The sequence below is a fragment of the Betta splendens genome, chromosome 16, assembly GCF_900634795.4.
Source record: "Betta splendens chromosome 16, fBetSpl5.4, whole genome shotgun sequence".
Classification (NCBI taxonomy): domain Eukaryota; kingdom Metazoa; phylum Chordata; class Actinopteri; order Anabantiformes; family Osphronemidae; genus Betta; species Betta splendens.
In genome coordinates, this window is record NC_040896.2 from 9,874,303 (window position 1) to 9,900,827 (window position 26,525).

Consider the following 26,525-nt stretch of genomic DNA (forward strand, 5'->3'; position numbering starts at 1 on the left):
GTCACCACACACGTACGGAATTCTGCTGCCCTGAACGAAGTGGGAATAAATTCTCACCTTATTGTGGCTCTTATCTCAACCAGCGCGCTGGTTTACATGCCACAGATTAGCACTCGTAAACACCATTCATTAGAGGGCTGAGAGAACACCTCCCTGTGGGCCGTGCCAACAGATTATACTATGATTTATGTGGTGTGAAACTTGTGGCCACGACAAGCTGTGAACTAAATAAGTGGAAGATTTAAGCTCAGTGAAAATAAACACAGACGACATTACACATAAGTGAAACATAATCTGTTGAAAAACACCATATTCCATCACTTCATTTCCAGACGGGTTTTTCCAACATTTGTTTCATTACTCACGGTTCTCCATATTCTCTTTTGGCGTATTTGTATTTTGCAATCTGTCTAATCCCCACTATGCTCTGCTTATGGTCCATCTGTGTTGAAATGGGGAGTGGGTGCTATCTGAAGACATCAGCTCATAGCTTACAAGTGGGAGAAAGTGGCATGATGGACAAAGGAGCAGCTTCCAGTCTGAGCAGAACTGTGGGCTTCGTCGGGAGGCGTGACCTCCAGGCCTTTGCCAATTCTTCCCCTTTTTGTTTAGTTAGGCCCACCAGAGGCTGCTCTCCGTCACCTAGCCCGTGTTCCAATTTTGACTCACAGCAGAGCAAGTGAGCCAGGTTGAAATATTATCCACAAACGCACTTGCTGACACGAGGAGTTTCAACGCGCTGTCGCCGGGACGTGAAGCGCCATCCGTCACGCTAACCCCACCGAACCCACGCCCACCCCAACGTGCCTCATTTAACCTCAGGTACCTCTGCCCAGTGAAATCCTCTGCATCTGGTCTTTATCACCAAGTGAATGTGGGATGTGGTGGTGCATTTTTTTTAAATCAAAATGTTTATAATTCCTGCCACAGGACATTATGGCCCAGTTGGGAAACACTGGGGAGGTAATAACTTAATTATGATCAATTTTGACTGTGTTCTTTGGGTGATGTGGTTTTACACTCTGCAGCAAATTAGTTGTTTTGTTACTTTATTCTCTTCACTTGATTCATATGAAATTGTAGTTATTTGGGACGTGTTTTGTGTCAGGATCTGAACAACAGATATTTAGAGGATGTGTTTGTGTGGAAAAGGATTCTTTGAGTCTAAAACACTTTTTAATGACGCCCTATACAAACAGGTGTTCTCGAGGTTTACTGCTCGTTTGAAGTGAAGACTTCATCTTTGTTTTGATGCTTTTCATGCCATCAGTCATTTTGAAAGTATGTGCCTTTTTTTCAAACCGTAGAGATGTCATCATTTATTTAATTTTTGAATTAAACTCTTATACTGGATGCAGTCTGTAAGACACATGCAGCGGTTCTACCATGGCTTTATCAAACGCAGGTGTTCTGCTGACGCTTCGCTCCTTACTCCTGAGCTGCCAGTCACAAACTGCTGAGGCGTGATGGGCTAAAGAGGCTGCTGCCTGGAAGACGAATGCTGTGACCTCAGCGGCTGGCGCTGTGTATAGCTAGAAAGAAATAAACAAGCTCTACCTGTCACGCTCCACAGCTAGAAGACCAAAGAGGCGAATGGGGGGAATTTCCTCTTCATCTGTCAGGTGTTCTCACTCCAGCACGTTTATGTGAGGCCAGAGAACGCTCAGATCTTCTGGTTTCAACCTTTTTATTTGATATATGAGTCTGTAAACTTGTGTGTTCATCACAGTGGTAAGTTGTTCTGTAAGACTGTTCTGTATATCAGCCTTTTATTATAGACATTTAATTTAGAGCATGCAACTTATGATCCTAGACGTTTGAACTGAGATAATGTTGTTTAAAGGCCATTTAATGTGATTTTTTTTGGTCATGCAGCACATGCACAACCCGCCTCGTTATGTTGTTCATAAAATTGTTTATAAGCCTCACATAAGTCAGTTGTTTTTCCAAACGATGATAAAGTCAGTTGTGAATTGTGGTCAGTCTGCCACAGTATGGAGATGAAGGGTCCCTTTGCCCTTTTCAGGTCGAATCAAATCAAGGTCACATGAAGTTCAGCCAAGCAGCTGTAAAAAGCACAGCAGCTGGATACAGATGTGAGGACAGACAAAATCTGATGAAGGAACACTGTAATCTGGGGTTATGGCAAGACATGAAGTGGTAGATGGTGATGGTTGTTAATGGTGTGATGAAGGCATGTATAAAATGCTGCATCCTGGTTTTGAGTAAGATCACTGATGCAGTGGATTACGGATGGAGTCGGTTCAGATTGAACACAGAATATTCCTTGATCTTCCTTGATTCGGTACTACACTATACTGTATACTACACAATAATTTCACATTCGCTTGAGTAAGGATGTAAAAGCCCAGCCAGAGGACATTTGATAATATCATTAAACCAGTAACATAAATGTGCAATAATAATACTTTTTGCGTTTCATAGGCATAGGCAGAGGCTAACCAGACTGAGGTAAAGTACATGATAAATTCCTTTTATTGTGAAGAAAGCTTTTAATCTACTTTAAATGAATCTTCAATAGATTTTTCTTAAAAAAACCTCAACCACCGAAAAACATACTGTGGGTTTTTATAGCAACTACAAAAACACACAACAGCTGTATTTGCATAGTTGCTGCCACAGCCCTGTTTTTGTTTGTTCGTTGCCTTATTTTAGCCTGAATATAATTCTAAATTTATTTGGACCAACAGGCCTCATTTATCACGTAAGACATGTTTTCTTTTCAAGTGCTGTGCTTACTATGACCTTAGTTATTTACTTCAAATTTGAACCACAAGCACTCAGGTAATGGAGAGCTAACATTGTATGACAGACGATGGATACTCAATGAGGGATATGTTGTTGGATCCCAGTAGAGACTTTGTTGCACCCTCTTCTGGGATAAAAAGCATACAGCAATGCATGTGCATACGTCCATGAGTAGGTCTAGTTCTTCTCTATGATTTAAAAGTGATGGATATTAGATTTTATATAAAATTATATTTTAATTTGTATTCATTTGTAAAGTTGTGTTTAGAAAATGTTTACAAATTCTAAACAACTCAAAGAATAAGGTAAAAGAAATAGAGTATTATGGCTGAACACTATGGTCAATAAAGCGTAAATAATTGAGTGAAGAGTGAGTTAGTGGTTGTTAGTGGTGGTAAACGCATGAAGACCTTGTGTTGGTGTATACATGGTGGTGGACACCAAACCTTTCCTGGCCTCCAAAGAAAAACAATTCTTTCTAAAATAAATAACTGCAGCTCGAGTTTCTTCCTTAGCCTTCCAACATGTTGACCAAAAGAAAGACATTAATCAAGTCAAACACAATTAATAATGAAATATAGTCTAATTTCCATTAGTGTTTGAAGACATACAAAAAGTATTATTTTGGATTAGTCTGCATTCAGTAGACGTAAGGTGGACTGTAAAGTCCACGTGTTTCCTCCACAGACACAGACCACGTAACGGACACACGACCTGATGCACGAGTTTGTGGCGGAACAGCAGCTGCTCACTTCTGATTGGTTCTATTCGCTGTCGCTCCTCTGATGACGTCCTTCTTCTTCGCCGTTCACAACACGTGTACGGCTTACTGTTTCGAGCTGAAGGAAGTAGTGGCGGTTTAACTTCAGCTTTGTGACCTCTTTTTGTGGGCTTTGCTCGTTTTTTCGTGCGTGTAGGGCTTCGTCGACTAAGCCGTCAAAATGGTGAAGCCTCAGTTTAAGGGGAAAGGCTCCATAAACCCCTCGGCATCCAGCAGCAATCCCGGTGAGCTAACTTCCCATTAGCTACACAGTTTGTTTACAGCTAATGCTAGTTGTTGCTAGCTGGGCGATACTGCGCCCTTATTTTTTTATTTCCTCTTATCTATTAAACATGTAGTTAACATCATATTTCCAGTAAGTCAAGTGTGTCTCATAATAGTTGATTCAACTGAACATTACCTTAGCCTCTGTTAAAACACACGTAGTAACGTTAGACCACCTGACAGCAATTCATGAAATTTAATGACAAGGCTGTTATTTTAGGCTGGCTTTGTGTGAACTAGGGAGACACACTGATTATAATTACAAGTGACTATTAAAAGTGTTTTTTAATGGATAGCTTATGATAAATTGTGATGTGAATTCATATGAATTTTACAGATCGAACCAAAGGTGCTGGTGGGAACAACATGAGGGACCGAGCAACTATCAAGCGTCTGAATATGTACAGACAGAAGCAGAGATGGTAAATGATGAAACTTCTTGCTGGCTCCTGTTTAGCACGTTTTTAGCAAGTTCATGCAAAATATGACTCTGACCATGTCCTTCTAGTAACAACCGTGGAAAAATCATCAAGCCTTTGCAGTACCAGTCCACGGTGGCTCCGGGAACCGTAGCTAGAGTTGAACCTAACATCAAATGGTTTGGTAAATAAACTGTATGACACGTGAGATTTTTATCACAGTGGCTCTTGGTAATAATTGCTGCTTCTGCTTTGCAGAAAAACTACATTTTCTGTTTGATAATGTTCAAGATAAGATATTATTTTATTGATCCCACAATGGGGAAATTCCTGTTTCAGCAGCAGTATAACAGTACAGAGACATAGAAAACAATAGTAATAACTAGTAATTAACAACTGTGCACCATTAGTAATAGTACAAAGAAAAGAAAAACTATAGCAACAAGAATGATAATAAACAAGGCAACACTGAACACATAGTAGCTCTGCTCCTTATATAGTAATTGAAATACGATGAATAGAACAGCCAATTGCAGTTGTGGGGATTAATAACAAACACCTCAAGACCAATCTGTTTAGACTCTCCTTTAAATATGTTTGTGTTTTATTTTGTTATAATGTAGCACATAGAAAGTGGCTGTGTAATTGAACTCACTGGTGTTTAAATCAATCATTTTAACTGTCTTCCTTATTTCAGTAAATACCCGTGTGATTAAGCAGTCGTCTCTCCAGAAGTTCCAAGAAGAAATGGAAGCTGTGAAGAAGGATCCATATCGTGTGGTGATGCGACAAAGCAAAGTCCCTATGTCTCTATTGCATGATAGAGTCAAAGCCCATGTGAGTATGAGGGGCAGCAAAGCCTGTTTTATTTGTGCTTTCAAAATGTGTTATTTATGTTTTTGTGAGGATTCTTGTGGCTAAAGGGAGGCTTTGCGGATTTATTGAGCATTATTGTATGAATGAAAATGTTTCATAGATAATAATAATAATAATATGAATATTCTAGACTATTTTATTCATATTTGTAATCAATGCAGATGAGAACAAACCTTTCTCAGTAGCTCCTTTGGGTGGCTTTTATAAGATGCTATTAACATGAGGCTTCACTTTAATTCTCATTTAGGTTACTCTGACCAGAGTCTACTGACTTCATGCTTCTTGGCATAAACCAAAATAATTATAAATATGATTTCTAGTGTTCTTGTTCCAAAATAATAAAGCTTTGACACAAGTCAGACCAGATTTTTTTCTGTTCTACAGAACTCAAAGGTGCACATTCTTGATACAGAGGCTTTTGAGACCACATTTGGACCCAAGGCTCAGCGTAAAAGGCCCAGTCTCATGGTGGGGGATGTTAAAGACCTTGTCGAGCAGGCTGAGGCCTCTGCTTTGAGCTACAATGCAAACAATGACAAAGACCTGGTGATGGAGGACACAGGGGTCCGGTATGAATCTGTATAGAAAATGTGTCAACACACATTCAAATTGATAAGAGGGAATTTGCTGAAATTACTTTTTTACACTAGGGAGGAGGCACGTGAAGAAATCTTCAAGAAGGGTCAGTCAAAGAGGATTTGGGGGGAACTTTACAAGGTAATATTTGGTTTGCTCAGTACAGTGTCAATCCATACTATGTAACTGAAGTGTTGGGGATTTACTCTATCTATGGTTGTTTTATTCTCAACAGGTCATTGACTCATCTGATGTTATCATCCAAGTGCTCGATGCCCGGGACCCCATGGGAACACGCTCCCAGAGCATAGAGACATATCTGAAAAAAGAGAAGCCTTGGAAACATCTAATCTTTGTGCTAAACAAATGTGACCTTATACCTACTTGGGTCACGGTACGATTTTTAATCAGTTAATCAGTTTTTTGTGTAGGTGTTTGCATAAGTGTCTGATGTTTAATTTTGTTATTCAATGTAATGTGTGTTTTTGTCTCCAATTTCTTTTATATCCAATTTGAATTTCCCAGAAACGGTGGGTTGCCGTTCTGTCCCAGGAGTACCCCACGCTGGCTTTCCATGCAAGCCTCACCAACTCATTTGGTAAAGGTTCACTCATCCAGCTGCTCAGGCAGTTTGGCAAGGTGAGAAAGTCCCAATGTCATAATCATCTGTGATTGAGTCTCGCATTCCACAGCTGATGCGTTGATGCTACTTGCCTTGACGTCTAGTACACGGTGCCAGTCTGTCTGCAGCAAAGCTGTTTCTTTACTTTCCAGTTAATGGTTGAGGATTTTGAAGTAATCTCAAATTACCTCTCGAATTCTGAGTGAACTTTGAAGCCTGAAACCTAAAATACTTGAATGGTGTTCATAAAGTTAATATTTTGATTTATAGGATTAGAGTTTTCGATCTCTGTGTTTACATAATAGGCTCTTTGAAATATCAATTGGAATGTGTTTTGAACTTGAATTACAGTGTATTTCTAGAGAAATGACAGATGCACTTGTTTTGTTGCTAATGGCAACAAAACCTCATCTAAATTTACCAGACAGTTGTTTAGGAAACACAACAGTGACTTTATTTTTTGCCTCTTACAGCTTCACACAGACAAAAAGCAGATAAGCGTGGGTTTCATTGGCTACCCTAATGTGGGAAAGAGCTCTGTCATCAACACGCTGCGGTCTAAGAAGGTCTGCAATGTGGCTCCGATTGCTGGAGAAACAAAGGTAAAGTTGTCATCAGGAAGAACTGCACTTAAACATCTGCTATACAAGAATGTAAAAAGCTCTACCGGAGAAAGACCTATAAAGCTCACATACAGACCTGTATTTTATAAGCTTTTTATAAAATGCATCATATGACGAAGGGAAAAAAGGCTTGGATTTGATATGGAGGTAGCGTGAGGCAAAAGATGCCTATTGGTTTTCTTAACTCTGTAATGATTGATGGTTGCAACAACAGAAAAAAATTGGCTCTATGTTTTTAACTATATAACAAAAAACCTAAGCACAGACTGAGCCAAGAAAGTGAACAACAACCTTTTTTATCCTTCATTTCCTCTCTTGGGCTGTTCATCCTGTTTGGACATGAACAAGGGTCTGAAGACACAAAATAATGATTCAGGGGGTAACAAAGGGCAACCTCTTCATGTTCTTGCTGGAGCAGTGAATCTGTTGGGCTCATGCTCGGCACTTTATTTCCCACTTTGTTTTTCATTTCCATCACCTGTTCAAGATTGTTTGATAACAAGCTCATAACCTCACTGCTGTCTGTCTTATTTTATTCTGTTTCAGTATAATGGGTGTAATGGTTGTGCATTGTGTTAGGTCAAAAGCAACTTTAATATTACTGAATCTGATTAACTGATTATAAAAACTCTTATGAAATTGGGGGGGTGTCCACTCCCAAAAGGTTTTGCGTGGTCCTTGGAGACAAATTAATATTCTTTTCATGTTTATTTTGTTATTTGATTTTGCTGCATACCAATAAGCTAAAAGAATATGAAATTCAATGTGTCCTGTAAATGAGCCATCTTTTTCATCTCCAGGTGTGGCAGTACATCACTCTGATGAGACGAATCTTCCTCATCGACTGCCCTGGCGTTGTGTACCCTTCAGAAGATAGTGAGTCTGATATTGTCTTAAAAGGAGTGGTAAGTCTTCCTCTTTTTTGTACTATTTTTGTGGTATCTGCCTCATTTACTCATCCTAGCATTGAAAATCACTTGATTAAACGCATCACACTGGATTTGCCTTCATCTTGGTAATGCCAAAATGTTAGGCCCACGATCCGCATAACTAAGCAATTGTATGCTCTTATCAAAATGAGCATACTGCTTTACCTTCCTGTCCTCACAAAGGTTCAAGTGGAGAAGATCAAGAACCCAGAGGAACACATTGGAGCAGTACTGGAAAGGGCCAAACCAGAATACATTCAGAAGACCTACCGCATCCCTACTTGGAACTCCCCTGAGGACTTCCTGGAGAAGCTGGCATATCGCACCGGGAAACTTTTAAAGGTCTAAATTTTTGTCTTTAATTTCTTTTCTTGCAGTATATTGTAGGCTGCTTTATTTGGTTACTGGTTACGTAAATGTGTGTAATAAGGTTCTTACAGCTACAGGACATGACAAACAACAACTAACAAACAAAATATTTTTTCAATATAAACAAGATATCTGGTCTGTTTATGTGGGGTATGTTATACGCTGTACTTTTGAGTGATAAATAGTGTTTGCATCCTTATTTTAAGAAATCTATGTTTAAGCATTGTATTTATTTATTTCTGTTGTTTGCAGGGTGGTGAGCCAGATCTCTCCACAGTTTCTAAAATGGTGTTAAATGATTGGCAGCGAGGGCGTATTCCATTTTTTGTGAAACCACCTGGACCTGAAGGTGATGAACAGGTAAGAGTTGACAGAACCTTCAAACTTTGGGGTTGATAATTAAATGCTGTTTGCTGTGCTGTGTATCAATCTGTGTTTGGCTACTGGTATTCTTCTAGGAAAGGGAGTCATTACCAGTTGAACCCCCCTCAGAGTTGGTGGAGAATGTGCAGGAGGAACAACTCAACAACCCAGAAGAGCAGCAGCAGATGCAAAAGGCGCAAATCAAGAAGATTCTCCCTAATGTGCGACAAAACTTTGGCAAGATCAATGTGGCACCGGAGTTCAGTGAGGAAGACTTGGTTCATGTGGAGATGCCTGACTTAGACATGTCTGATATCTCTGGCTCTGATAATGACAACAGTAGTGAGGACGAAGAGGAGGATATAGAAGAAGAGAAGAAAAGTGTTGCTGATGGAGACACTGAGGCCTCTGAGACCACAGCAGCTCAGAGGAGCAAAGCAAACGATGGCAAGAGTTCGCGTGAGGTGATCCGTGAGCTGGATGAGAAGATTGCTAAGTACAAGCAGTTCCTGGACCGAGCCAAATCCAAACACTTCTCTGCAATACGGTCAGTGTGTTCTCACCCAGACCTCGCCTAAACATTTTCTTTTCCCTTCACAGCTATTAACGAGTAAAGTAGGGTTGCCAGGTATTTCAGGTGGTCTGGGCGCCTTTAAGCTCCTTGAGAACTATTAGTCATCAGTTTTAGAACGTTTTTCTTTTACCTGCATTCTATCTTATTAATTTATGACCTTTACACTGAGGACGACAGTTAAACGAGAGTTGTATCATTACACTCAAATTGATTCAACTGTTCATGTTAGCAGAGCAAAAGCGTGACCTCTTGGCTTAGTTGCTAATGGTTTTGTTTTTTCTTCTCTTTGCACAGGATACCCAAGGCACTCTCTGACAAGGCATTTGCTAACATCAAGGCTAAACAAACAGCAGCAGCAGAAAAGCAGGCACAAATGAAAGGTAGTCAGTTGATACATATGCTCTGACTCTGGTACTTAATGTATGTATTAGCTTTGGTTCTGGTCATAGAAGTCCTCCTTGCACACATGCATACTATCCTATCCTCATGGGGGTAAATTTGCCACAGAAATGCCTAAATACACTAACTGTATTTTTAGTATTTGGAAATTTTAAATACGGTTTTAATGACTGGGTCAGGTTCATATTTAGATCAAGTATCAGGCACTAACATCATTTTTTATCTTTGTTTGAATTTAGTTATGAACCAAAAAGGCAAGAAGGGGAAAGCCAAAGGCGATGAGGAATTCAGTCGGTCGCCCAAGCTGACCTCTAAACAGGTATGAAGTGTTTGTTCTCTGACGTCAAACAGGCAAATTTCTCTGAGTAGATTCATAAGATTAATGACTATTTCTTCTACTGATGAAACAGGAAAGATGATGAAATCTCTAGTGTTTTTAAGGCGAATAATTCATCAGCTGTTTTTTCCACCTCTGTTGCTCTTTGCCTGCCTCCACAGAGAAGAGCAATGGACCGTGCTCAGAAGACCAAGAAAGTTGGCGTACGCTATTATGATACACACAATGTGAAGAACAAGAACAAGAACAAACAGACGCCATCGAACGCAGAGGGCCAAAAAGCCAAAAGATCAAAACGCTAAGGTCATAAAATACTAATTATGTAATAATCCTTTATTTAAATTAAGGTGAAACTGGCTGTTTTTAATTGCAACTAGTTTGGAACGAGTTGATTTCTATAACAGGGGGATGCATTTTCAACTTTAATCTCTCCCCGAAATGGCCTCTTGCCGTTCAAGAGAATTGTACAGTAGTTATATGAACTGTGCTTTTCCTCTAATGCTAAAAAAATAAATACTTGGAAATTAAACCCAGTTTATTTTACATTAATTTATGTCATGAGAAAAAGGACAAAATTGTTCCGTACTGGTTTTGCTTTGAAGGCTACTTCTTTGGCACAATCATCAGTTCCAGTTGGGTCTGAAAAGAAAGAGACATGATTAAAACAAAAGATCACTCAATGTAAAGGACATTTGTGTGTGTGTACGTGTGAGACCTCACCTTGAGCTGCTGATTAGTTCTTTTCAAGAACTGAATCTCCTCCATGTGCTTCTTTTCTTCCGTCTGCCGTCTTTCATGTTCTCTCTTCTCAATTGCATCACATTTAGCTTTCTGTTCATTAAGCTGCTTCCTCAGGTCTTGGCTCTCACTCTCCAGATCAGAAATCTAGGTGTGCAGTAACAAACACACTTAGAATGAACTTTTAGACGTGAGGTTACTCCTAAAGTGAAACATTGCCTTCTACTGGAGATTAAATGAAAAAACTGGTTATACTTGAGGTGGCTTCTGGCTACATTTACACACAGAAATCATTTTTAACATTTAACTTTCTAATGTTCTGACTCATGTTGGTTAATGTAATGACATAACTCTGCACTTACTCGTTGCTCCATGTCCACCTTGCCCTGCTCGCCCTGCAGGGCTTTCCTCACCCCAAAAGCCACGCTGCTCTCGTAGAGCGTTTGGTAGGCGGCCATTGTCATTTGAATCTCATCTCTAACCCGCAACAGCAGCAGACCCCTTTCAGCACAGTTGATGGTCACCTGTCTGATGAGCTCATCTGAAAGAGATTTTTAAAAATAGTTTGAAAATGCAACTGTGCAGATAATTGAATAAAGACAGGTCGTTTGATGTTGTCCTCACCAAAGCACTGGGAATACAGCTCCCTCCGGACAGGGCAGATTCCTGTCTCTCTGGCCTGCCGCTGCTGCAGCTTTGTGTCCAGGAGTTCCTCCAGGTGCACGACGTCGGTTCTTGTACAGGGCGCACTGGACACTTGCTGCACCCAGAGTTGGTTCCCCTCCATCCATTCCCTTTAAACGCAGCAGCTGAGATAATTGACCCCGTTACGCTTAGTGGTCAAAATACTGTAGCTGTGGAGAGTTATACCTGGGTGGAAGGATGGTGTGCAGAATCTCTTCGCTGTCCTGCTTTGTGGCATCAGTGGAGGAGGATTTGAGTTTGGGAGGTGGTGGGACGGGGGTCGAGTCCATAGGCTGCTGAGGGCTCACTCTGAGTGGACGTCCCTGCACAGATAATAACACCACACATTATTTACATTTACTCACTATACATCAGCTGATCCGTCGGTGTCTAATCTACAATCAAACTGCGAACCAAAACCAAGCTGCTTCAATGGCGTCATCTAGTGTCATGACTAAAGTAAAGCGTCATTTTTGTGCTTTAGGGAGTGCTACGTACAGTACAGCTTCACGGGCTCCTGTGTCTGTTATAGCATGTGTAAACCCAACACGGTACCGTTCAGATAGAGCCACTGACTGAACTTTACGGTGGTAACGTTGGCTACGTCGGTTTCGTTACCTTCGGGGATTTCCTGTCGCTGCTCTTGCTGACCAACACTGGGTTGTCGTATTTCAGGAGAGACTCGGCTGGAGGAATCATTGCGATTCACTCTTAAAATAAAAGCGCGATACACAAAAGACAGATACTTGTCAGGTGAGTTTCGTCCCGCAGTAGACTTAAAAGATGGCACGAACTGTTTGCGTTGGCATGGCAACGGCGTGGCTGTGTTTCATTTTAAATTTACCCGCTTGGGATAAACGAAACTAGGTTTTTACTTCAATTAAATAGTAGTCATTAGACTATTATTACTTAAATAATAATCAGCAGACTATTATTTAAATACATTTATTTAAGCAGACCAATAAAATAAAGCGGTAAACTGCATAAGCAGCGACAGATTTTCGTCTTGCGTGATCTCGAAGCTTTTTCAACGGCTTACACTGTCACAACATTTACTGGGTAAAATTTACTATTTATAAAATAATCATCAAAACCAGTTTCTAAGCCAGATGCAGTACAGTACAATAGCAGTCTCGACGGAACAAATGTGAACAGCGGTTGGGAACCGGGATAAATTGTCTGCGTACAACGGAAAACGGAAGTGCGATTTTTTTTTCAGCACAACAGGCGAAGTTTGCGCTCGCTTGGTTTTTGAGTTTCCTTTTGTTTATTTGACGCTTTGTGTGACCGGTGATGTTTGTTTAGCTACGTTAAGGATTCGGACGATATAATTGCTTAACAATGGCCAAAGAAAAGCGACACAGAAGAAGAGAGTCTCCGGAGAGGGAGCCTAAAGTGAAGGTAAAGCAGGAGAAACTAAGCCCCGTTGACGCTAGGCCGCAGAGATCACGTCGGTCCAGGTCGAGGTCTAGTGGCAATTCAAGTCCACAAAGAAGAAGAACAAGCAGGTATTATGGTCTCATCCACACTTAGCAGTTATGTTGCCATGTGTGTCGTGTTGTTGTGTAGATTTGACAGGCGTTAAAAACTGTTGTTTGCTACGGAGTTCTTAGCATGAGACTGATATTTTTAACTTTACGTATTTGGTAAAGACCAATATTGGCTGTGTTATACTTAAATTACTTATTTTGTACGTAGATCACCTGTCAGGACAAGGGATCGCTCACCGGGCAGGAGAGCATCATCTCCTGCTAGACGAGGCAGCAGATCGCCCAGAAACCGGAGAAGCCGAAGTCCTGCGCGTGGGGCTGATGTAAAAATAAAGCGGGTGATTAGATTCAAGTTCTTAAAAAAATAAATAGTGCCCCTTTTAATATGTTGGCTATCACAATCAGATGTGAGCAAAAGCTGAATAGGATAAATCACTTGTACCTCTGTTATATTGTCTGATCTTGTTTTTACAGAACTACCAACATATTTACTTATTTGTATATGATGGGGTTTATCATCAAGAAGTGTAATTGTGTCACAGTGATGGTCAATGTAAATTATATAATTAAATTTTACACAAATAGCTTAGTGTATTTAGTGATCATGTGACATTATTGATCTTTCAGTAACTGTCTTCTACTGATCTCACAGGAGCGGGATGAGCATCGGGCCAGTGGTGATGAGCGGAGGAGAAGAAATGAACAGCCAGAGGAGAGACGTAGCAGGTGGGAGACCGACAGACCCAAAGACAGAGACCGTGGCGGAGACAGACACAGAGAACGGGACGCACTTGCCTCCCAACAAGCTGAGCGACAGCAACATGATGAGCGTCGCAGAGAAAATCGTCAGCGCCGTGAAGAAAACCAAGAACATGATTTTGGGCACTCTGAAGAAGGGCACGATGACACAACAGCTCCTCCTGCTGATAAGGAGAAGCCCAACTTCGAACTGTCAGGGGCGCTTACAGAAGACACAAACACATTCCGAGGCGTGGTGATCAAGTACAATGAGCCCCCTGAAGCTCGCATTCCCAAGCGAAGGTGGCGACTATACCCTTTCAAAAATGATGAACCTCTCCCAGTCATGTACATTCACAGACAGAGCGCATATCTGTTGGGACGACAGAGAAAAATAGCAGATATCCCCATCGACCACCCATCCTGCTCCAAGCAACATGCAGTATTTCAGTATAGGTAAGAATAATTGGCATTACCTTTTACTACTTTTGGTCAAGAGTAGTATTATATGTGGTGGATTTGATTTTGTTCTCTGTATTTTTTCAGGCTGGTGGAGTTCACACGTTCTGATGGCACCGCTGGTCGCAGGGTAAAGCCTTACATAATCGACCTGGCTTCTGGCAACGGCACCTACCTGAACAACCAGCGCATTGAGTCCCAGCGCTATTATGAACTCAAAGAGAAGGATGTTCTCAAGTTTGGCTTCAGTAGCCGTGAGTATGTTCTCCTCCATGAATTCTCTGACACCAGTGAGGTGGATGCCAAGGAGGAAGAGGATGACGAAGGCCTTGATGCGTAAATCACACATTCTATAAAGTCATCAGACAAAATAATGTAATTTTCAGTGATTTCAAAAGACATCAGTTTCTGGAGGGGATCGAATTAGAAAATAACTGATAAATGTAGGACTGAAAATGGTGTCAAATTAAAGGAGCAACACTGCTTTGTACATTCTGTAACTATTGGATTATTGCTTTAACCTGCCATAACTGTCTCAAAGGGGACTTTTTCTCAGGTTGGTCTTTGTGATGCATGACTAATCTTTCTTCTGACAGTGCTTACAATAAAAACAGTGCTCCGTGTCAGAGAAAAAATTCTTGCTAAGCAGTTAAGTATATATATTTTCAAAAACAGCACTGAGTTCAAAGTGTAGCTGCAGACCCGTGTCTAAGTCCAGGCTGTATATGTTGATGTACACATGATGATGTGGAATGTGATCTCTAGACTCGTGTTTAAATAAGCTTTGCTTATTGTAAGAGTACTCCTACATGAATATATATCGCCTTTTTGCTTTGTAGTGAAGGGAATATAGCTGATGGTATTGTGTAAGCAAAGACTTCCACTTTTATTTTTGTCTTTTCAGAGGCTCACAGGATTTATAGTAAACTTCAATTTTGTATTGTAAATAAAAAATCTTTGTCTCGAATTTTGTGTATTCAACTTTAATAATATTTTTTTAAACTCTAAATGAATGCATTACAAAAGTCAAAAAGTCCACAAAAATAAAACTGTATAGAGTTCAACAAAAAACCTGGTAGAAAAAATACCAACAGGTGTAAATCTGGGATTTGTTTAGTAGCCAAACGTTTACAGAGTAGCTGTGAGTGACAGTAACCACCAGCAGTTTTCGTCATTAATCCTCTGGACCCGTGGTTTTCACAGCAGAGGTCATGCGAGAGTCGAGGCTGTGCAGCCAGTTTGAGCGTCGGGGCGTTAGCGGGCGGAGCGGGACGGAGCGGGGGGGCGGGTCCAGCGGAGAGGAGGACCAGGAATGACATTCCGAGGATATGTCGTATAAGCGGGAGGCGGCGACTCACCTGGGGACTTACAGAAACAACTCGCCGTGCTTTCGCGTGCTGTTAGTAGAAGTTTGGAGGTTTGGGGACATGCGCCGCGCTGGTGTCACGGAGTAAAACCCGAACATGTACACGACCGAGCGCAGGCGAATGAGCCTGCACGACATGCGGAGGAAGGATCCGGTGCGCGTGTCCGCAGGAAGTTTCTGGCAGGACTCTCTGGCCATAGACCTGAGCGCAAACGGCTCGGGCAAACAGGTCGTCTCTCCCCGCAGCCGCACCAGAGCCCTGTGCGTGGCGTACGTCGTGAACGTGGACGCGTCGGTGCCGCAGACCGAGGAGAACTTGTCACTGAAGAGCCTGAAGGAAGCCTGCGGGGACGCGCACGCCGCCTTCACGACCATTTCGTTCGAGAGCATTTCACTGGGCAGCACAGACATTCTGGATAGCTTCTACAACGCAGGCAAGTGCCGACAAGCTTAGACCGACGCGTAATGTAAGTGACGCAGCGCTGCGCCAGTTGCGCAAACTGACTCTCCCTTTTTACCCCCTCCCCTCCCATTCAGACGTAGCGGTGGTGGAGATGAGCGACACGTTCTGCCAGCCGTCTCTCTTCTATCACCTGGCAGTGAGAGAAAGTTTCACTATGACCAATAACATCATCCTCTACTGCTACAAGCAGGACGGTGACTTACAGGCCGTCAAGGTAACGTGACCGCAACACGCCAATTCATAGGCAGCTAAAATAAAGTTGACGTGAGCACACGCTGGATTCCATTCTGTGCAGACGTTTGTGTTGCAGAGCCACGAAGGGCTAATTGTCAGGCTTCTCTCCGCTGTTTCACATCGGGGGCGTTTTGTCCTCAAAGCCTCATGCGTGCGTATTTGCATTCAGTGCGCCATGAAGTCGAGGGCGCATTACTTCACAGTTGTTTGCAGTTTCTGTGTGTTTAGTCCCGTCCTTTCCTTCACGCATCACCTATAGCATGAAACCTAAGCTGTGAAAATAAACTCTTAATAAAAGAATGAAAACAATAATCCATTTAAAAAGCAATACAAATGTTTTATAGACTTTAGTTTAAGCAATAGGGCACAATGTAAAGTTGTTTTAAAGAAAAAAGCAAATAGATTTTTTTTACAACTTACTCTAAAGTAATACTCAATTAGAAAATTCATTATTTCAGTAAATCTTAATTATAGGCTTAATAGAAGCATTATGTGTATAGGAAACAGACAGTAGATGTAAAGTGTATTTTTCCTGGGAACTTGTACTGAGCACTAAAGATGAAAGTAAAAGTGTTGTTGCTGGTGACGTAACCCCAGTGTGACACACGTTGTCTTCCTTTAGGAGCAGTGTGGGAGTTACACGTTCATCCCGTACATAGTGTCGCCTCAGGGTAAGGTTTTCGCCTGCGATGCCACAATAATGACCGGCATCCAGGAGCTGATGCAGCCCGGTTTCCCCCTGGAGCCCCTGCTCACGCCGCTGGTGGAGAGGCTGGTGAATCTGCTCAACAGCGTGCACATCCAGTCCAGGTCAGACATCACCTTTCCTCTCAGCGACGTGGAAGCGCCTGGAAGTGCTGACCCGTCTGTGTCCCGACAGCGAGTACTCCAGGGAGTCCATCCGGCACGAGATCCGCGCGGCACGCGAGCGCTACAGCGGCAAAGCCCTGAGTGAGGAGCTGAACCACATCCAGAAGCGTCTGGACAGCGTGGAGCTGCTCACGCCCGACATAGTGATGAACCTGCTGCTGTGCTACAGGGACATTCAGGTGTGTGCGTTTGCGTACAAACCTGTACATTTGAGAATGTGAAATCTACACATGTCACATCACTAAGTGATTCATCAAGGAGAGAAAAAGTCCCATGTGTTACATGCTGTTGAATGTGAGCTCACTGTAATTCTGCACCCTCTGCTTTCAGGACTATGAGGCCATAATCAAACTGGTGGCGACTCTAAACAATCTTCCCACGTGTCTGGTGGCCCGACATCAGAATATCCAGTTTCATTACATTTTTGCTCTGAGCAGGTACCCGGATCAGAAATAAAGATAAAACGTGTTTAACCCCGTATTCTCTGGTTTCAGCCTGTGTTTTTGTGCTGTAGTCGTGTCAAGCGGCTTCACTGACACTGTTACCGTTTTCCCATGGCAGGAGGAATCACCCTGGAGATCGGGCTAAAGCTTTGGAGGCAATACTGCCCATTGTGGAGTCGAAGGACGCGGTGGCATCAGATGTCTACTGCCTGTGTGGACGGATCTACAAAGACATGTTCATGAGCTCCGGGTTCACGGATCAGCACAGCAGAGATCAGGCCTGCTATTGGTGCGTTGGTCCGTTTCTGGGGCTGCGGATCTGCGCGCACAAAACTTTGCATAACATAAGAATGATTTTTTTTCCTGTAGTATTCAGTTAGTCGTATTTTTTTATTTCCCTGTCTCTCAGGTATAAAAAGGCTTTTGCTACAGAGCCAACCCTGCACTCGGGCATCAACTCTGTGGTTCTCCAAATGGCAGCTGGTCATGAATTTAATACATCTATGGAGCTGCGTAAAATAGGTGATTTCAACACCCTTTCCTTGTTCATATAATGAGACATGATCAAAAATTGTTCATATTTTAGAATAAATAATAAAGAAGCTGAAAGGAAATGTTTATATTTTTTTCATCCTCATTTGTCTGGTTAAACGATTTCACGCTGTGGGTGTAAATCATTTTTCTAATTGAGCATTGTATTGTGTTATTGTGTTTCGTCTCAGGTGTAACCATAAGCAGCTTGCTCGGTAGGAAGGGCAGCTTGGAGAAGATGAAGGACTACTGGGACGTCGGCTTCTACCTCGGAGCCAACATTTTGGCTAATGAGCACAAGAAGGTGATCGATGCCTCTGAGAAGCTCTACAGGCTCAAAGCTCCTGTCTGGTGAGGCCTAAGCTCGTGTTGCATGTTTAGTAGTAGGTATCAGCAAGATGCATTCTGGGTGAAGCTCACCCCACTTCTGTATTCAGGTTTGTGGCGTCTATAATGGAGACCTACGTCATGTACCGCCAGTTTGTCAAACTGCCCGACGTGGAAGCTTCTAAACAGGAATTGATGAACTTCTGGATGGAGCTGTTCCTGCAGACCTGTAAACCCACCGACTCCACAGATGGCTGCCCTGTAAGAGGACCGTTACCCAACGAGAGCCACAACCCGCTCAGTGGAGAGAGGAGAAACTTTGACTCATGTGACGAATGTAAATGAACTGTTATAAATATCTTTGTGTTCTTCAGGTGCTGATTCTGGAGCCCAGTAAAGTCCTACAACCAGCTATTGTGTGTGTGAGCGAGGAGGATGAGACTCGGACTGTGCAGTTAAAGCACATCATGCCCTTAAAGGTATGGTTGTCCATTATCAGCAGTCAGTCATTAATATAAGCGCGTGTCAACGTGCATCTGCTGCCACACAAAAAGCACAGGGCCATTTGTAACAGAAGAAGGAAGCATCTTTCCTATAAACCTTTAGTGTGAAGGTGTGTTCTTTGGGTTTCACAGTCTGTGATGTCATGTCTTAGGTTTGTTTACCTGCAATCCTGCTCTTAGCTGCCAAACAAGCTTTAATGTCTTTGTTTCCGCAGAAAGGTTTGCACCAGTGGACTTTCCCAGCCTCTGCAATTCGGGGAGTGAGGTAGAGTAAATTCCGGCATGTGCTAACACTTCTGAAGTATTCACTCTGCTTTCTGGGTGTGGTTGTGCCTGCAGCGGAGCCAGGTGACCCAAAACAGAGCGTGGCTTCTCTGAAGTCAGAGCTCTCAGTCAGAGTCGGGCTGGTGTTTGTCGATTCTTCTGCGGCTGCTGCACACGTCATGACACCTGTGTGGGGGCTGATATGAACGGGCAAATGCCGTGGCATTTGAAACTTAAAACACAGAGCTTTATGAAAGGATTGTGTATGAACAGTCTCGAACCAGTCATTCAGTTTCCCAAGCATGAAACTTGTTTGTGTCTTATGACTTCTGTCCCTTTGAAGTGTGTCAAAGATCGATGAGCGGAGCTCCTTCCTCTACGTCCACTACAACTCAGACGACTTCCAGCTCTGCTTCCCCTCCGAGCTTCACTGTAAAGGGTGAGTGTCCAATCAGCTGGCAGAGACACGGCAGGACAGGGTGTGAATAACTCGAACATCATTTTGTTAGAAGGAGGAAGGAAAACAATCCGAGGTCGACAGAGCAGTAAAGAACAACTGTCTTTGTCTGAAACAGCGTGACATAATTCTGTGAGTGGCATTTCCTTTATTGCCCTCTTCAGAAGTGGGACCGGTCTTTCCCCTCACACTTGACCTGAAAAGAGGCACATGCTCTTTATCCTTGTGTCATGTAGCGCTCCGGGTCTCAGACAACGTCGGTTATGTTACAGCAGCTTTTTGCGCTGAGCTGCAGTGATGCCACATAAACTGTGGACACTTTTTCCTGGAATTTCCTGCTGGAAAATGTCTGCACGGCTGCGCGTAAAACAAACCACAGCGGGTTATATACGGCTGGAAATACTGGCAGCAGGATTTCAGTCTGCCTAAGGTTTTATTCACGTTTACGTTTGCTCACTAACTGACAACACGTGTTTATCCTTAAAATAAACACATGAAATGAATGGTGCATCTATGTGCATGCATCTATATTTCTACTCAGCAGCACTGCTGCATTAAGCTAACTCATTGCTCTTCATGAACCCTAAGCCATAGTTAGCCTGTCTTATTTCAGTTCCTTTATCTATTTCCCCCCAGTTTCTGTGAGCTGGTGAACTCTCTGCTGCAGCAGGCCGAGGACCCAGCTCAGGACCTGGACCATCTAACGGAGGAAATTCCAGAGGTCAGTGGCAGTCAAGCTTTATTTTCAGTCCTACTTGCCTAAAAAGGTTTGAAAAAACAACTGTCTCCTCAGAGATTGTCTGTTTTTTTCCCCAGAGATTGTTTGTTTGTTTGACCCTAATTTTTGCTTTGATTCAGAGCACAGACTCGTGTTCCTGGGCGAAGGGTTCTAGTCTTTCACTTTTAATGTCTATCTTTACCACCCTGTGGTTGCTTATGGGTGCAGATACTGACGGATGTCGTCTTGGCCTAATTTTGCAGTACATCTACGAGACCAACGAGAACGGAGACAAGGTGGTTCTGGGTAAAGGGACGTACGGCGTGGTGTACGCCGGCAGGGACCTGAGCAACCAAGTGCGCATCGCCATCAAAGAGATCCCCGAGAAGGACAGCACGTATGAGAAGCACCCCCGTTTCATACATTCATTCATTTCTCCATTACGTCAACATGCTAATGTTCCTCGGACCTCCCCTGCAGGTACTCCCAGCCGCTGCACGAGGAGATCGCGCTGCACAAACGGCTGAAACACAGGAATATTGTCCAGTATCTGGGCTCTGTCAGTCAGGATGGTTTCATCAAGATCTTCATGGAGGAAGTACCAGGAGGTGTGGATTCTAGATTTTGAATGTCTCATACATTGTGGACTAATAATTAAATTAGGTCATCACTTGAATCTTTGAAACCTTTTACTGGAATGAAAGCAGACCGGGTCATTCAACACATTCCTTAGAAATTGCAAAATGAATGGGAGCCCTATTACGTATCCACGTCTGTCTTGTGTCTTAGATTTGCAATGATTGTGTAATGTTTAGTGGAACCAGTTTTAAGGAAGTAGGTGATTTAAAATAACCTTGCTCAGTGAAAGGAAGTAAATCACATTGTGTTTTACGTTGCTGCTTGTAGGAAGCTTGTCATCGCTGCTGCGTTCCAAATGGGGACCTCTCAAAGACAACGAGGCCACCATCATCTTCTACACCAAGCAGATCCTGGAGGGACTCAAATACCTTCACGACAACCAGATAGTCCACAGGGACATAAAGGTGAGCAGCGCCACCCGGACTCCGGATCACATGCAACATGACGTCTTATCCCAGCTCTGTTCTAATGTTTCTGTTTAGGGGGACAACGTCTTGATCAACACATACAGTGGCGTATTGAAGATCTCTGACTTTGGAACCTCCAAACGGTTAGCGGGGATCAACCCCTGCACCGAGACCTTCACTGGTAGGATGTGTCCTGATGCACTGACTGCACCATTATATCATTTATCAAGATATATTTTACCGCTACTAGCGTTTAATTTACAGTTCTAATCATTCTTCCATAGGAACTTTGCAGTACATGGCCCCAGAGATTATCGACCAGGGGCCACGGGGTTATGGGAAGCCGGCCGATATCTGGTCCCTGGGGTGCACTATCATAGAAATGGCAACTGGCAAGCCGCCATTCCATGAGCTGGGAAGTCCTCAGGCAGCCATGTTCAAGGTAAAGGATTGTTGCTCAGTATTGCATTGGTCCATACGTGCATCATGAATCTTAGTTAAGCAATATTAAAAAGTGTTTTAAACTGCGAAGGAATGCACATGTAATGGAAGTGATGCTCCAATCCTTTCCAGGTGGGCATGTTTAAGATCCATCCCACGGTTCCAGAGTGCATGTCGGGCCAGGCTAAGGGCTTCATCATGAACTGCTTTGTGCCGAACCCAGACAACAGAGCCACCGCTGCAGAGCTGCTGATGGACGCCTTCCTCAGGTCGTCCCCCAAGAAGAAACCCAAGACGCCGCAGGAAGCAGAAGCTAAAGACTCCCTTTCTCTTGGTGAGGTTGCAAACACCTGTTATTGACACCTGTGTGGTTGTTATTGGTCTTATGAAATCTGGTAAATGTCAAAGATGAACGCTGACGTTCTTTATCTAACCACAATCTGCCCGGGTTGGGCTTTGCAGCCGACTATCAGCGCAGCCTCTCGGTGCCCATCTCCATCCGAGTGGAGGACACGGATTCATACTCCGCCTCCGTCGACCTGTCCAGCTCGTTGGACCTCAGGCGGCCCCAGTCCACCCTCAAAGCAAACCAAATGTCAGGGAGCCCGACCAGCACCAGCACCAGCAGCTTCCTGCCGTGAGTTGGATCCCTTGTATCGACAGGAAATAAAAGCTTTTACAAATCGCTGCATCAGCCGTGGTTTAGCAGAATCTTACATCAGTGGCAAACCACACTGAGGTTTCTGTGAGGTAGTCTGAGGAGGCTGCATCCTGTGTAGGTGCAAAAAGGGCACAAAGCCGCAATAACAGTTCATTATCATTAAAAATGTAATTTACTGTCTTATTGATCGCATCTGTCCAGGATCCCAGAGGATCCTTCAACAGATATGAGCAGCCCGGCCCAAACCATGGAGAGCAGTGGCCTGTTCATGCTGAGGAAGGACAGTGAGCGGAGAGCGACTCTGCACCGAATTCTCACCGACTACATCAGCCACGTTGTCGCTCATATACAAGAATCTCTACCTCAGGTGTGTGAGAAGCTCCAGGAGTTCAGTTACATGCGTCACCAAAATGTGGAATCTTTCGCGTAGTTGCGAGCAGAGTAATTGATGCCCGCGCCACAGCTGTGACCTCGCAGGCCGAGCACAGAATAGGACGTATGCTTTATTTTTCGGCGTATTTTGTTTTTCCTGTGTTCCAAGGCCGATGAAGGACCAGCGATCGCTGCCGACCACATCAGCAAGCTCGTCGTCTGCCTGCGAGACAACATCAGGTCCCCGGACAGGAAGCAGCTGACCTCTGGTCTGCTGGAGCTCGCCGCCGCGGTGCCTCTGAACAGCCTGCAGGCGGTGCTGTTCAGCTTTCAGGATGCAGTAAGTGCCTTCAGCTCTTCTTCAGCTTTAGGAGTTGTGAATATTTTTTTACTGTAACCACGTGTTTGCAGGTGAAGAAGGTGCTGAAGCAACAGCAAGTCAAACCTCACTGGATGTTTGCGCTGGACAATCTGCTGAGACATGCGGTGCAGGAGGCCATAACCGTTCTCCTGCCAGGTGGAGCTTCATGTTTACTGAGTCCCGTAGCCCGGAGTAAATCATTCATCATTTACTCCCCTCTCGGTCCCTCACTGTCGACCTGCTTTCCGCCTCGCAGAGCTAAAACTCCAGCTGCAGTCCTCGTTTGAGATTGAGGACGGGACTCTCGAGGAGCAGCCTGCTGACCTGAACACCCCTGTAGTGGTCGTGCCCGACCAGATGAGGGCGCCAGCAAGCAATTATCACCTACCGCCCATAAGCGAGCTGAAGCCCACTGGGCCCGACCTTCCTATGGATGTCATCCTCAGCACCAACAATACCCTCAACGAGGAAGTGCGCAACCTGCGGCAAGAGACTCGACGGTAACTTTAAATTGGTGAAGTAATCATTTAACATCATCTCCGTGATCAGGAAGAATTGTGAGGTGCAGAGCTCTCTGCTGAGTGATGGTGGCGGTGTGTTCCAGACTGCTGAGTCAGCTGAGCGACAAAGAAAGAGAGCTCCAAGAGCTACTAAGGATCTCTCTCCAGAGGAAACAGGAGCAGATAGATGCACTGAGAAGCGCTGTAGTCATTAAAGGTAAAACTGACGCATCAAACACTGGTCTGGATTCACACATTTGAAACAGACCACACACATAATATCATGTTGTCCTGGTAGGTAAACTTATTGATTGGACAGCATCGATTAGCAGTATTGCATGGAAACACGTGAAGGAATCAAAGTCCAGAGAGTCAGTGTCACAAATACACAGGATAATTGATTATGGACATTGTTAGTCAAGCCTGTAAGTGGACCTTGTAAATCATATACAGTTCAATTAGAGGGACAGTTATTCTCATGAAATGGTTAAAACAAATTATTAGTGTATTGTTTATTGTTTGTTTATTGTTGTTTTGTAATTGATTAATTGAACATATTTACTAAAAGTTTATAAATAATAAATATAAAGTTTTTGTGTGTCTTAAGTGTGTTTGTTAAACACAAGTGTGGGAGGTGTTGATGGCTCCGCTTAGTCACACGCCAGTGTTACATCAGTGGACCAAGCCCTTTATCAACGCACTCACTGATTCTTGTTACTGTTTCTTCACATTTGGACATGTCAGACTTCACCACACCTCAGCTTTAGGCTCTGCTTTTCTGCCCAACTGGTTTCTGTCTGAGACGCAGGCAACTGAATCATCAGCTAATGTGCTCGCACTCGACTTTCAGTTTGGATAATAACTATCGTCTACTGTGCAAACGCGCTAATTGTTTTTGTAGTGTTGAGCAGCAACATCCATCCTAATGTTTGTCATAGATGCTTCACAGAGCAGCTCTGACCCAGAGGTGAGGGCTTTGGTCCACTGGCTCCAGTCTGTCCCTGTTGATCAAAGCACCATTCATAAGGTAAACTCTGCAGTTTGAGTCCAGAGGCTGCTCGGTTTTACTCATCCAGCCGCCGTTGAGCCTCATCCTCGTCCTCTTTTCTGTCCAGCTGCTCTCTCATGAGTTCACCTTGGACTGTCTCCTCTACATGGCCTCCAGGGACGACCTGATTTACTGTGGAATAAGGTGAGCTGCCCTCCCACGGTCCCACTGTCTGGACGCCTCGTTTCTGACGCCACCTCTTGCTGTTTCAGAGGCGGCATGCTGTGTCGCATTTGGGCGGCGATCGCGGCTCACAGAAAGCGCCAGCCGAGCTCGCACAACGGGGACAGTGAGGACACGCTGCTGTAGTAGCTGCTGACGCTGTACAGCAAAGGACAGGTTTATGGACAGGCTGGTCCTGTGCCATGTAGATGGAGGCAGCGATGAACCTAACTGACATTTCAGGCAAAAGATGTAGCTCAGAATAGTTTTTATAACATTGTTGAACTATGAATGTACATTTTTTAGTTACTAAGTATTACATATAAAGTAGAATTGAAACATCTTCAATGAAACGTTGCCAGCATTTCTCATTTTCATTATCTTTGGTTGTAGAGTATGTCCACAAATTGATGATGATGATGGTGAAATGATAGAAAATGTAGACCTAAGTTATTATGTGTTTACTGTCTTTAAAAATCTCCATTCTGGGTGAAAGCGACAGTAGGTGTGTAACAAGACTATCAAATATCTTAGAAATGAAGTCATGAAGCAGGCGAACAGTCTTTGAATTCCCCGTTTCCTCATCTGGTGTCACGGTGTTGACGTCTCCCTGAGAACAGCAGCTGTGTGTGTGTGTGTGTGTGTGTGTGTGTGTGTGTGTGTCTCTGTGTCTGTGTGTGTGTGTGTGTGTGTGTGTCTGTGTGTCTGTGTCTGTGTGTGTCTGTGTGTGAGAGAGAGATACTCAGTCCTTCCTGAGTGATAGACACGGCATGCGGGGAATGTTACATCTGATCAATGACTCTGTCTGTCTGGTCCTCACCTCTTCACTGCACTTAGCTGCTAAAATGTAGTCTTCAGAAATTGTGTTTGTGTAATATCATAGATGTAAACTCAATATGAAAGACATGCAAAGCCAAGGTTGGAATCAGGTTGAGGAGGAAGAACCACCCCAAGCACAGTGTTGAGCTGACTGTTATTAGTGTCTCAGATGAGAGGATGTTATTATTTTAAACACATCATTTCATTCACTGTTTAGATATTAGTTGACTAGTGTTGTAGCGCATCATATTCCTTTCACAGTGTCCTGCAGTCCTACTGTAAGTTAATATAGTCCCCTTCCTTCTTGTGGTTATAGATTTATGGCATCTTTTATTAATTTGAATAAAAAAACTGTCATACTGATCGGACTTGTCGCAATGAGAGTTCAAAGTCTTTGATTTACCTCTGCGTTACTCCAGGAGGCTGCACAGATCTGAGTGCAGAAACCAATGAATCAAAGCCGGCGTCTTTGTCCTTGGATGGTTTCAAAAAGAAAAGTGTTGCTCAGATTTTATTGACTAAATTCAATCATTAGCAGTTTCTTGTTGGCTTCACTTCCACATTCCCAGATATTTAATAAAGCCACAGCTTTAATTTACAAAGAACCTTGTCTCTGACTAAAACAAAAATGGTGAACTGACCTGTAATAGTACAAAGAACCCCTGTATCCATATTTATACATAATGCATCTTCATCTTAATATGAAAAACAAACTATTTACTTTGAGTTTTTGACAGTTTCTTCTGTTGTTCTCGGTGAATTAGTTTTTTCTCATAGTGCAGTGGAATTTAGCAATATTCTAAAAACATGTTTGTGTTGTGCGTAGCCTTCATCTCCTCATCGTCACCAGCCTAAATCCCTGTGTCTCTGATCTGTCTGGAGGTGGAGCTACGCCGACAAATGAGGCAAATAATGGGAGCTGCTGGGGG

The 26,525-nt window shown here is 43.3% G+C and overlaps 4 protein-coding genes across 6 annotated transcripts; 3 read left to right on the plus strand and 1 right to left on the minus strand.

The window, feature by feature from the left end:
* Positions 1–3,549: 3,549 nt before the first annotated feature.
* On the plus strand, positions 3,550–10,581 carry gnl2 (guanine nucleotide binding protein-like 2 (nucleolar)). The gene is made up of 16 exons (XM_029130093.3): positions 3,550–3,774; positions 4,152–4,236; positions 4,323–4,417; positions 4,931–5,070; positions 5,494–5,678; positions 5,760–5,826; positions 5,921–6,079; positions 6,211–6,324; positions 6,781–6,909; positions 7,731–7,835; positions 8,043–8,201; positions 8,481–8,588; positions 8,687–9,138; positions 9,460–9,545; positions 9,804–9,883; positions 10,063–10,581. The coding sequence occupies exons 1-16, from the start codon at positions 3,711–3,713 to the stop codon at positions 10,201–10,203; spliced, it is 2,169 nt and encodes a 722-aa protein (XP_028985926.1). The 5' UTR covers positions 3,550–3,710; the 3' UTR covers positions 10,204–10,581.
* Positions 6,762–12,141, minus strand: dnali1 (dynein, axonemal, light intermediate chain 1). 2 transcript variants are annotated; one of them, XM_029130095.3, is made up of 7 exons: positions 11,942–12,141; positions 11,510–11,646; positions 11,264–11,433; positions 11,002–11,180; positions 10,622–10,786; positions 10,488–10,540; positions 6,762–6,895 (listed from the first exon to the last, which is right to left on the minus strand). In XM_029130095.3, exons 1-6 carry the CDS (start codon positions 12,020–12,022, stop codon positions 10,505–10,507), a joined length of 768 nt encoding a protein of 255 aa, XP_028985928.1. In that variant the 5' UTR covers positions 12,023–12,141; the 3' UTR covers positions 6,762–6,895; positions 10,488–10,504. The 2 variants fall into 2 exon arrangements, with proteins under 2 accessions (XP_028985928.1, XP_028985927.1); XM_029130094.3 differs by lacking the exon at positions 6,762–6,895 and having other exon boundaries at positions 10,419–10,540; positions 11,942–12,140.
* A 362-nt stretch (positions 12,142–12,503) lies between these two features.
* On the plus strand, positions 12,504–14,977 carry snip1 (Smad nuclear interacting protein). Its single transcript, XM_029129651.3, has 4 exons — positions 12,504–12,831; positions 13,022–13,151; positions 13,466–14,007; positions 14,098–14,977. Exons 1-4 carry the CDS (start codon positions 12,665–12,667, stop codon positions 14,348–14,350), a joined length of 1,092 nt encoding a protein of 363 aa, XP_028985484.1. The 5' UTR covers positions 12,504–12,664; the 3' UTR covers positions 14,351–14,977.
* Positions 14,978–15,318: 341 nt separating this feature from the next.
* Positions 15,319–25,959, plus strand: si:ch211-1i11.3 (mitogen-activated protein kinase kinase kinase 5). 2 transcript variants are annotated; one of them, XM_029129650.3, is made up of 28 exons: positions 15,321–15,810; positions 15,914–16,053; positions 16,696–16,883; positions 16,954–17,122; positions 17,274–17,380; positions 17,505–17,675; positions 17,796–17,908; positions 18,109–18,268; positions 18,355–18,505; positions 18,619–18,723; positions 18,963–19,012; positions 19,355–19,450; positions 20,105–20,189; positions 20,450–20,583; positions 20,667–20,794; positions 21,093–21,229; positions 21,308–21,413; positions 21,517–21,674; positions 21,806–22,007; positions 22,136–22,310; positions 22,536–22,701; positions 22,876–23,046; positions 23,118–23,223; positions 23,324–23,567; positions 23,672–23,784; positions 24,506–24,594; positions 24,683–24,759; positions 24,828–25,959. In XM_029129650.3, exons 1-28 carry the CDS (start codon positions 15,474–15,476, stop codon positions 24,922–24,924), a joined length of 3,975 nt encoding a protein of 1,324 aa, XP_028985483.1. In that variant the 5' UTR covers positions 15,321–15,473; the 3' UTR covers positions 24,925–25,959. The 2 variants fall into 2 exon arrangements, with proteins under 2 accessions (XP_055359168.1, XP_028985483.1); XM_055503193.1 differs by lacking the exons at positions 24,506–24,594; positions 24,683–24,759; positions 24,828–25,959 and adding an exon at positions 23,866–24,167 and having other exon boundaries at positions 15,319–15,810.
* The last annotated feature ends 566 nt before the right edge of the window (positions 25,960–26,525 follow it).

Coding starts and splice junctions, on each gene's coding strand:
- si:ch211-1i11.3 (XM_029129650.3), top strand. CDS start 15,474: ATGTACACGACCGAGCGCAGGCGAATGAGCCTGCACGACATGCGGAGG. Junction 20,190..20,449: donor TAACGGAGGAAATTCCAGAG/GTCAGTGGCAGT, acceptor CTAATTTTGCAG/TACATCTACGAGACCAACGA. Junction 23,568..23,671: donor CTGCGGCAAGAGACTCGACG/GTAACTTTAAAT, acceptor GGTGTGTTCCAG/ACTGCTGAGTCAGCTGAGCG.
- snip1 (XM_029129651.3), top strand. CDS start 12,665: ATGGCCAAAGAAAAGCGACACAGAAGAAGAGAGTCTCCGGAGAGGGAG. Junction 13,152..13,465: donor CTGATGTAAAAATAAAGCGG/GTGATTAGATTC, acceptor CTGATCTCACAG/GAGCGGGATGAGCATCGGGC. Junction 14,008..14,097: donor CATGCAGTATTTCAGTATAG/GTAAGAATAATT, acceptor GTATTTTTTCAG/GCTGGTGGAGTTCACACGTT.
- gnl2 (XM_029130093.3), top strand. CDS start 3,711: ATGGTGAAGCCTCAGTTTAAGGGGAAAGGCTCCATAAACCCCTCGGCA. Junction 8,202..8,480: donor GCACCGGGAAACTTTTAAAG/GTCTAAATTTTT, acceptor TGTTGTTTGCAG/GGTGGTGAGCCAGATCTCTC. Junction 9,139..9,459: donor AAACACTTCTCTGCAATACG/GTCAGTGTGTTC, acceptor CTCTTTGCACAG/GATACCCAAGGCACTCTCTG.
- dnali1 (XM_029130095.3), bottom strand. CDS start 12,022: ATGATTCCTCCAGCCGAGTCTCTCCTGAAATACGACAACCCAGTGTTG. Junction 11,181..11,263: donor GCTGTATTCCCAGTGCTTTG/GTGAGGACAACA, acceptor AATCTCTTTCAG/ATGAGCTCATCAGACAGGTG. Junction 10,787..11,001: donor AGGTGGACATGGAGCAACGA/GTAAGTGCAGAG, acceptor CTGCACACCTAG/ATTTCTGATCTGGAGAGTGA.